The following is a 10,840-nucleotide window of genomic DNA, read 5'->3' on the forward strand; positions in this document are numbered from 1 at the left end:
CGGCCCCGGCCCCCGCCAGCGCCCCCACCCCGCCGCCGCCCCCCTCCGTCTCGCCCCCAGCCGGCCCAGAGGAGACTTGCCAGGTGGGGTCCTGGCAGCTTTGCGTGTGGGGGCTGGGTGCCCCCCCCCCCGCGTTCCCATCCCCTCCCCCCAGAGTGCCCAGGCCCCTCGGAGGGGAGAGGACCGGGCCCTCCGGGGGCCAGCCTCAGGTCTCACCGTCTCCGGATTCTGTAGAACACTGTCCCCAAAGCAAACATCTTGGAATACCTGAGATGACATTGCTTTTCCCTGGGAGGGAGAGGCAGAGCCCTCTAAAGACAGCAGCACACATTTGGCAAGAACGATCAAGAGTTTCTAATGATCTGCCAAATGCTCTCTGACTTGCTAGCACCATAATCATCAACAAATTAGGTAAATACATCTCTTAAGACATAAGGAATTAGTTGAATTCATCTTATTCATTGTCCTGCTATCCAGACTTCAAAGTAATACAGTGAGCATTGGAACACTCACAAAGTGCCAAGAGTTCTTGGCATGTTGTGTGAATTATCTCATTAATTTCTCAGATCAGTCTTATGTAGAGGATTCGTTTGATCAGGACTTAGATGAATGAATGAATGAATGAAGAAAGGAAGGAAGGAAAATATCTTACCCAAGGTCACACATTAAGTGGCAAAGCCGGAGGAGTGGCTGAGCTTTTAGATCCAAAATGCCTTTAGCCACTACACCATTGCCCTGTCAATAGGGTAACGTTTTGCTTCAGGTTCAAAGTATTCCCAGATTAAGGAGGTTAAATGAGAATGTGGAGCTCCCTGTTTCACTTCGTTGCCTTTCTCTCTCTCTCTCTCTCTCATATTTCCTCTCCTCTCCTCCCCTCTCTTCTGTCTTTCTCTCTCCCTTCCCCCTCTCTGTTTTACGTTGTGGAAACCCTTGGTCCCTTTACATTATTCTATCCCTTTACATTAGCTCTAAGGCACTGTATCCAGGAACAGGAAAAGAAGTGAAAGAAAAGAAAGCTAATATTTTTAATTGTAATAAAGGCAACAAATTTTACCATCGTAGCTGGACTTCAGGCATATCATTTAATGGTGGTAAGCTTGTTCACATTGTTGTGCGGGAGGTCTTCTGTACCTTTTAACTCTGAAACTACCAACTGAATTACCACCTAACTCCCACACCCTTTCCCAAGCCATGACAATTACAAAATTATACTTTCAAGTTTTCTGTTTATTTTATATACCTGATGCAAGTAGAATCAATTATACAGTACTTCTGTGACTGCTTATTTACTTAGCTTCATCCATTTTGTACCATGTGACAGATTTCCTTTATTTTAAATGCTGAGTAATATTCCATTTGTATGTTATCTACATATTTATTATATATATTTATATATGTGTGCATATGTATCTAGCTGTGTCCACATTGTATTTTCCTATCCATCTGTCACTGGACAGTTTGGGTTCTTAAAACACTTGGCTAGAATAATGTGAATCTTGCTACTAAGTGTGAGTGCAAAGATCCTGCTTTGAATTCTGGATATACACCCACAAGAGGGGGTTGCTGGATTATGTAGTGATTCTAATTTTAACTTTTGAGGAACCACCATACTGTTTTCCACAACTGCTGCACCATTTTATATTCCTATCATCAGAGCACTCAAGGGTTCTCCTTTTAAACCGGCTTCCCTGACAATTTCTGGCTTTTGTTTGTTTTCAGGATAGCAACTTCAATGGGAGGTGATATCTCATTTTGCTTTTGATTTGTACTTCTCTGATAATGAGTGATGTTGAACAATTTTTTTTTCATCTTCCTTCTGGCCATTTGTAGGAATCAGGCAGTTTTTGAAGTTTTTAAAAAAAAATTCTTACATATCAGATGTTTATATAATTTGGTGCTATTTACTCCCATTCTGTAAGTTGTCTTTTCACTATGCTGATGATTGTGTCATTTGCTGATTAAAAGTTTTAAAGTTTTATTTGCCTCTTTCTTTGTTTTCTGTTTTTGGTGTCGTATCCAAGAAATCATGTTGGGGTACCCCTACTGTATGCATTTATGATTTCATTTAGTTGTTATCTAGTCATAGAGATACAGTTTTAACATTAAACAAGTAGGCACTCCATAAAGAATGACTTAACTTGAGGCCTGGCTCATAACCACCTAAGAATACTTACTTAAATTAGACAAACTCTTTAGTCTTTGTCTTTTTTCACTTTAGTAGAGGAGACAATGTACTATCTCCTTGGTGCTCTGTGACGATTAAATGGGTTAATACTTAATAGTAAATAATTGTGAGAATTTGAGATTTTTTAAAAGGGTCCAAACTTACATAGTCTATCCTATTTCTATCATGTAAACAGCTTGAACCATTTTGTAAGACACTGAAATATGAACTCACACCAGTTGTTGCTATTAAAACACCAATGTAAGAGTAAGAGCTAATGGTACAAATGTGCTATAAGGATGCATGTAATCACCAAATAAAGTGATAGGGTCTTATAGTGGGGTAGTCTAAAAGCCTTAATTCGGATGCATTTTGTCTCTAACATCTTTATAATCAGGGTAAGTTACTTTGCTTTTCTAAGCTTTAATTATATACAAAGTGAAGATGTCATCATAGAGTTGATGTGACCTGAAATAAAGCTAACTTGCAAGTACTTTGAAGAGTATATTTTACTTAGAATATTCTCAGAAAACACTTACTGGATTTAAGAATTCAAAAGAGAAAAGATCTAGATAGGACATTTGTAAAGATCTTGATAAAAGGTTTAGTGTAGAAGGGATTAGAACCGTTTTACAATGAGATTTAAAATTTTTATCCCAGAATTCCACTTAGTTTTGACAATTACCAAACTCTTATAACTCAAAGTTGGTGGTGTTCCTTCAGATCTCCTGTATTAATGCAAGAGAACATACTACATTTTGATTTCCATTTTTTGTACAATTAAGGGAATAGAAAAGCATGAGACCAGATTCTAGCTAAGTTCCAAGATTTTTGCCCCCTTAAAGTTTTACTCTTGTCAGGCAAGAAAGAAGTCTTAACGATAAAAAAAATTTTAATTGGTGGCAGTTTTCCTTGAGGAAAAAGCAGTCTCTAAGTAGATGTAGGACATTGATGCTTTCCATATTTTAGTTGAGTATGTCATTTTAGTGTGCTTGTTTCAGTGGATTTCTTGAATTGTATAAATTTCAAATGTTACAAAGTTTTGATTTAGGTTTAAAAGTGTTAATTAATATGTGTGGATTAACCACCAGTGAGGAAATCTAAATATTCTGGTATAGTAATGTCATTAGTCAGAAAATAAGGTAGGTTTTGGTAGGGATATAGTCTCATTGTTTTAATGCCTTATTTGCATTGTTATTGTAACATTTTATTTTATTTTTTTGTTTGAAGGATAGAGCTAATTTTTTTCCTCTTTTGTTCTAGAGATTGAACTCAGGGCCTCCTGCTTGCTAGGAAAGCGTCTACCAGTTGAGTCATGCCCCCACCCTGTTTTCTCCTGTGTCTTCTGGTTGGGTCCTGTCTTTTTTATCCAGCACTAGCCTTGAACCCAGTCCAGATCCACCTTCCTATTGCTTCCCACATAGCTGTGATTACAGGTGCCCACTCACTCTTAAGATATTCTATTCTTTTAAAAAATATATTTCATTAAAAGTTAGTGATTATAGATTATACGTTCAAAATAATTCCATATCATCGTTAAGTGATTCCAAATGATTTGCAAATTTTAGTTAATAGACTAATTCAGGTGTTAAAATTAAAGAAAGAAATATTAATAGTATGACCTAAGGTATGTCATTTACTCCCTTGAGCCTTAATTTCTTTATCTATAAAAGGGGATTCATTTGTTTAGCTGTGCCAGGCAATATTCTTGGGGTGCAGTGAATAAATAGTAAAGCCCTTGTTTCATGGAGTTCACATTTTAGAGGAAAATTAAGTGTCTGGTAGATATAACAGTGTTTCCATTCTGTCATTCACCCTTCCAGTCTCAGCCTCATTTCTCTTATGTGTAATCTCACAGGATTGTTGTGATTATCTTTCTTGTTGTTAACAGTGTCATGTATTATTACATGACAAAGATACTTAGATAGTTTATTACTATGGCAAAACTACTGGGATTGAGCCTTGGAGTCAAAGCAACTTGGGAGGCTGAGCTTTGGAGGATTGAAATTTGAGACCAGCCTGGGCAGGAAAGTTTGAGAGGATTCCCCCCTCCCCTCCCCCAACCTCTTATGAGGAATTGGATGGGGTGACATGAACTTGTTATGATAGCTACAAGGGGAAGATCAATATAGGTGAGTCAGGCCTAAGCATACACCCAGGCAGAAAGGAAGGCCCTATTTCAAGGAAAATCAGCAAAAATTAGTTCTGGAGGTGTGGCTCAGCATTAAGAGCATCTACCTAGTTAATTACAAGGCCTTGAGTTCAAGCCCCAGTACTGCCGAAAACAAAACTGATGAGACAGCTAGGGAGCTAGAGCAATGAATTAAATATACAAAAATGATGTGATTTTTAAAATGATTTTTAAAAGTGATTTTTAAATGATTTTTTTCATGGTTATTTAGTAAGAGTAGTCCAAAGTTACCTTCTCAGACATTTTCTTCAGTAGTTAATACGGAAAGCTTTCCTGATGACACTGGATTTTGAGCCTCAGAAATAGAATTTATTCAGATCTCAACCTGGTAGAATCAGAGTGTTCAGTGCAAAGTTGAGCATGCACACTCAGCTCTAGTTGGCAGAAAGCCTCTGTGTCTACAGTTGTAAGGAAATTTTCAGTATCATAATTCCTAAAAATCTCCTAGTCGCATTCAGCAGCTAACATAGATGATGTAGAGAAGAACACGAGAGACCTTATTTATGACCTTATTTATGCTGAGAATGAAAAGGCACAAATAGCACACATAAGATTTTCTTGGTCACCTTTTACATGTTAAATAGAAGCAGTCTCATGTCTGCCTGTAGAACCTTTAGAAAGTGATTTCTTCATGTTAGTTGAAAAACTTATATTCAGAGCCATTTCTTCCACTCGTTTTGTGGTTTATAGGATAATCACAGTAAATGCTGAATTGTTTTAATCAGATTTCAAGGAAAGAAGCAGGGTCCCTTCTTTCTCTAAAAATAGGTAGCTGTGACTTTTTAGGTCTTTGGTCGCTGGAAGCTCTTTATCCTAGTTCCTGAGTCTGTTTTTTTGGTTCAGGATCCAGACTTGAACTTGGTATCTGACGGTTTTGCTCATTGGCTAGCACTCTACCAATTGACCCAGGCCTTCCTGAATGTTTTAATCACACATTCAGTAGTCTTTAACAGGTCCTTTGCTTTTTGGTATCAGAAAATGATTCAGGCCCCATTGCTTGTACTAGAGTTAACCTCATCTCTAATAAGCTTGGTTTCTGTTGATGGAAGGGATATCTCAGCACCATGGATGGGCTGCTAGAGCATTCATTATTTGAGGACTTTTCCTTGCATAAAAATTAGGAAATGAGTGTATTTTCTCTTAAGAATAAATAGCTTCTGATTTTATACTATTATTTTCAATTCAAATTGAATACTTCAGAGTTTTCTTTGTTTTGTTGTCAGTCCTGAGGCCTGAACTTGGCCTGGGCACTGTCCCTGAGCTCTTCAGCTCAAGGCTAGCACTCTACCACTTGAGCCACAGTGCCACTTCCAGCTTTTTCTGCTTATGTGGTGCTGAGGAATCGAACCCAGGACCTCATGCATACAAGGCAAGCACTCTACCACTGAACTACCTTCCCAGCCCTTTAGAGTTTTTGCTGAAACTTTCTTAGCTTATATTTCTGTCCCTCTTCTTTAGAAGCTATAGTAATTTTCTATACTTAGTAGTTTGGCCTGTATTGTTAGTCTTAGTTCTTGAAGACATAGGAAATTACAGATATATCATGATTTCTTATTTGATTTATGTTGCCATGCACAAATAGGTTCAAAGTGGTATCTTGTCAGTACTAACTCATCTATGCTCCCTACTTTCCCATTTTAATTATCTATAGCACAGTATCAGTGATGGACTGCATATGTAGTGGTGGGCCCTCAAGGTTATACTACACCATGATGTGAATTTGTCTGCCTGCCCTCATGTTCCTGCAAAATGGCAAGATGGTCTGACGATACTTTTCTTAGGAGATGTCCCTATTGTTACGCCGTGTGTGACTGTCAGTGTTAATGCAGACTGTATACAAAGAATATTCCCATATACCGTTCACTTAAGCAAACTGAAATTCTACAATTTGTTCTTTACTTTTTGAGTTTTTCCCCGAACCAATTAAGTGTAGTTATGGACCTGATGTACCACATTATCCCTGAATAATTCATGTGTGTTTTCTAAGACAAGGACTCCTGAACATAACCACAGGACAGTCATCAAAATTAGGATTTTCCTAAATGCAACCCATTTGAAAATTCTGCCGGTGTTCTCAGATATAAGAGTACATGCTGTGTTTTGATATGTTTTCTTCTGAATTTGTCATGTTTTTTTCTTGACTTTGGCATTTTTGATGAGCATAATAACCCAGTTATTTTATAGAATTGCCATCAATTTCTATTTGATACTTCTCATTTATTTGTTAAGAATACCATAAGGAGTGAAGTGTTAATGTACCAGGAGACATGAGTTTTGAGTTGGTCCTTATTAGTCTGATTACTCTGATCTCTTAGTAAAGTTGGTGATTGCCAAGATTTCCTACTATGAAGGTGATTCTCTTTTGAATTGTAATTATGAGATATTTTCTGAGGATGTACCTTGACAATGTAAATGCCCTGTTCCTCAACTAGCTTTCACCATCTCCGTGTATTTACTCACAGATGAGTCTTTCATGAATTAATTTCTGGTAGTTTCCAAATGATAGTTTTTTTGTTTTTGTTTTTATCATTCCTTCTACATTTAGTTAGTCTTAATGGTGTGGATTCACAGATTCCTGTCTGTTCTTATCCTTACTCATTTTTATGCTCAGATGTAGACAGTGGGCACTCCTTCAAGCTGGCTATTGTATCTCCTGAAATGGCTTCATTCCTTGACCTTAATTTCTAGCACAAACCAATTTTACGACTTAATTTATCTGTCCTAGGAATAGCTACTTTCCCAGACAGCCTGACTCTTTTTAGTGGACAATGACATTTAGAAACATGTAGACACTAGATAAGCTCATTTCTATAGAAAGGTCATTGCTTCTGGCCCTGTAAGTGGGTAGAATAGGTAACTGTGCATAAGCATGTATACATATGTATGTATATGTATTTTATATGTATATTATATTTGTTTCAATGTTGGTCTACCCATACATTCAGTTGTTATAGTAATGTTCCCGTACTCAGGTATCTGTAACTCACACATCCACACCTCCTTTTTCAATCCAGTACCACAGAGTTCATTCTAATATTTTCCTTCCCCTTGTGCCTACTCTTGTTCTCTGACAATGAGAATCATGATTCCCACTTGTTTATTCCTTCCCACTGTGCATAACAAGTTGCTTTCTTGATCATTGGCTTTTGCCCATTGATAACAGGCTCTCATAGGCTCTGTCTTAGCTGTGTTTTGGCAATAACTTGCCTTGGCCCAAGTCTCACAGGCTCTGCCAGGCTTGGCTGCCAAAATAAAACTAAGAAGTCATCGAATAATTTTTATCCCACTATTTAAAAATTACTTGTCTATGTCTATAGGGTTTGTCATAGGATAACTACGTCTATAGGATCAGAATGTAGCATCATTACATACTATATGCCCTCCTTGTTCTTTTAGTCTTGTTTCTGTAACTATCTATTTGGAACACCTTACCTTTTGGTATAAGCAACAATGTATATATAATTTTGGATTCTTGAAGTTTAGTAGATTTCCAAGGAGGGCTTGTGGGAACTATTTCCTAAGTTCTAGAATGTTGAAAACAATTCATCTGTAGCCTGACTGCCTGAAGTTAGATTGGTGGATACAAAGACCTTGGCTGGCATTTTCTTTCCTTGGGTATCTAAATCATGTCACTCCATTATTTTGTGCAAATACTACAGATGAGCAAAGCCTGAAGACAGTCTGCTTTTTAAATTCTTGATGTCATTTGACCTTTTTTGCCTTGATGCCCAGTTAACTTTGAGTATGTATTCATTTTATTTGTAGTGTGCATTAATTATTAGTATTCTTTGGTATGTGGTTTTTCACTTTGATTATGTAGTTTCAGATGTTCTTGTTTGTGTATCAGAATTTTTTTCCAATTATTGTTTCATTTTTTTCTATCTCCTTACATTTTTCTTCTTTAGGACAGCTATTCTACTTATATTGGATTTTGTTTAACTGTCTTCAGTATTTGACACGTTTTTCATCTTTATAACTTGTATTCTTTTTAATACATTCTTTTTTGCTAAAGTATTACAACTCTCCTAATTTTTTTTTTCTATACGTTCTCACTATGTATCCTAGTTTGGCCTTGAATTTACAGTCCAACTCTCTACTGCCTTCTATATGCTTAGGATTCCAGGTGTGTACCATCACATATGCCTTAGTTTGGTCTTTTTTTCATATTATTTTCCTGAATTGTATCACCTGATTATGGATAATTTCTGAGATAGTTGGAATTTAGATTTATGTTGTCCTTTCACATGTCCAAAGTTGTTTTCTTCTTCCGCCTCCTTCTTCTCCTCCTCCTCTTCTTCTTCTTCGTCCTCTTCCTCCTCCTCTTCCTCCTTTTTGGCGCTGGAGTTTGAACTAAGGGCCTAACACTTGTGTGGCATTGCTTGTTCATGGTTGGTGCTCTACCATATGAGCTATATCTCCAGTCTGCCTTTTTGCTGATTATTTGGAAAGGGAGTCCAGTAGACCTTTCTCACCATCCTTTAGCCTTCAGTCCCATGAGTTGCTAGGATTATAGGCATGAGCTACTCATACGTTGCTATTTTGTTTTGAAGTAGTTGTTTATAGTGTTCATCTCTTTTTTGACAAGTCTGTATACTGTCAATGCACTCCTGTGATTCTCTTAAAAATTTTTAATATTGATTTTCTTCCCTCCTTACAATAATATCTTGTTTTACTTCTGTCGTTTTCCTTTACTCATTTTTATGTGGTATTAGTTTGTTAGTCTTTTTTTTTTATTTATTTTTTTGTCGGTCGTGGGGCCTGAACTCTGGGCCTGAACGCTGTCCCTCAGCTCTTAAGCTCAAGGCTAGCACTCTACCACTTGAGCTACAACGCCATTTCTGGTTTTCTGGTGGTTTATTTGAGATAAGAGTTTCACGGACTTTCCTGCCCAGGCTGGCTTTGAACCGCGATCCTCAGATCTCAGCCTCCTGAGTAGCTAGGATTACAGGTGTGAGCCACCAGCGCCCAGCGGTTTATTAGTCTTTCTAAATGCACTTTTTGTGTTATGTTTAAAAATATGCTGCCCAGCTGCATAACTTCTCAGGCCTTTCTTCTCACTTTCATTTTGAGTTTATCTTTTTTTTTTTTTCTCTTGTCCCTGTCCTCTTCAGTACAGATCTTGTTCTTAGCAGTTTCCCTTTGAAAGGACTTTGATGATCAGAGGTTTTAGTACCTGGAATGCTTTGTGCTCTTAAGGCTTAGTTGTGAATTCTTGTACTCGTGTTAGTGTGGAAAGAAAAACCCATTCCTTTCACACTCTTTTCTCAATTTTACCTGCCATGCTATAAAGAGAGTTCATTATTTTTCAGTTACTCTTATTATTTGGTGGTGGTGGTGGTTCTCAGAGCTGGAAAATGCCCCATTTTGAGCCTCTGCTGCCTCTCATGAAGATACTAGTAGCTCATACATCTTTGGAAGTTTTTGTTGTTTTATTCCTACCTTATATTTGGAAGTGTTGAGCATGAAGTTTTTTGGTTTGTTTGCCAGAGGAGGAGGGGGTAGACATTAAGGTATGAAGTTTTGAGTTTGCTACTTTCTTGCTTTGAGTTTATGAGAGAATTTATAGAGCTTTAAATTTTAAGCTCCTGGCTGGTCTCAATGATAACATCACTTCTGTAACTCTAGCACTCTGGGATAGAGGCAGGAAGTCTGTAAGTTTGAGGCCAACTTGTATTATATAGTAAGGTTAAAATTTAACTATTATCACATCTTTGATCCCAAAACACCCACAAAAATTTTATTTTGTTTTTATTTAATTAATTAATTTATTTTTGCGGTCATGAGGCTTGAACTCTGGGCCTGGGAGCTGTTCCTCAGCTCTTCAGCTCAAGGCAGCACTCTACCACTTCTGGCTTTTTCTGTTTATGTGTGGTGCTGAGGAATGGAACTTTGTATGCATTAGGCAAACATTCTACCACCGAGCCACCTTCCCAGTCCCCCAAATTTTAATGTTTAAGTGTTATGAAAAACTACCATGCTGGTATCCATTGTGATTATGTTAAGTACAGACTAAATTATAGTGAAAAGTTGACTAGATAATACATATTTGTTTTTGTCAATGGCTAATAGCTTGCTATCTCATTTAGTACTTTATAGTCTACAACTAGATTGTTAAAAAAAACATGATTTTTGTATCTTGGGCCTCTTAAATTCATTCGCCAAGAAAATAATATGGTTTATATAAATAGTAAGTATTTACATATTTGCAAATTTGCCAAAACACATAGGTGAGATGTAACTTTTGATATAACATTTGACATATCCAATATTCAATAGCTTTATTGGGAGAATAATTTGTATACCATATAATTCACTTATGTAAAGTATGATGCAAATAAACGAGATACCCACAGAATTGTGTAGCCATCCTGACAGTTTTTTTTTTTTGTAAAGATACTATACAGAGGGTTACAGTTACATGAGTGAGGTAATGAGTACACTTCCTCTTGAACATTGTTAGCCCCTCCATTGTTTTCCCCCTACCA

At 37.2% G+C, this 10,840-nt stretch overlaps 1 protein-coding gene across 2 annotated transcripts in view; it reads left to right on the forward strand.

Annotated features, from left to right (window-relative positions):
* The first annotated feature begins 6,100 nt into the window (after window positions 1-6,100).
* Dnajb14 (DnaJ (Hsp40) homolog, subfamily B, member 14) overlaps window positions 6,101-10,840 on the forward strand; it is a 35,526-nt gene continuing 30,786 nt past the window's right edge. For both annotated transcript variants that reach the window (XM_013023811.1, XM_013023812.1), the window contains exon 1: window positions 6,101-6,168. In XM_013023811.1, the coding sequence (XP_012879265.1) occupies window positions 6,105-6,168 (64 nt within the window). In that variant the 5' untranslated portion in view covers window positions 6,101-6,104. The remainder of the gene's footprint in view (window positions 6,169-10,840) is intronic.

The sequence above is a fragment of the Dipodomys ordii genome, unplaced genomic scaffold (genome assembly GCF_000151885.1).
Source record: "Dipodomys ordii isolate 6190 unplaced genomic scaffold, Dord_2.0 Scaffold70, whole genome shotgun sequence".
Taxonomy (NCBI): Eukaryota; Metazoa; Chordata; class Mammalia; order Rodentia; family Heteromyidae; genus Dipodomys; species Dipodomys ordii.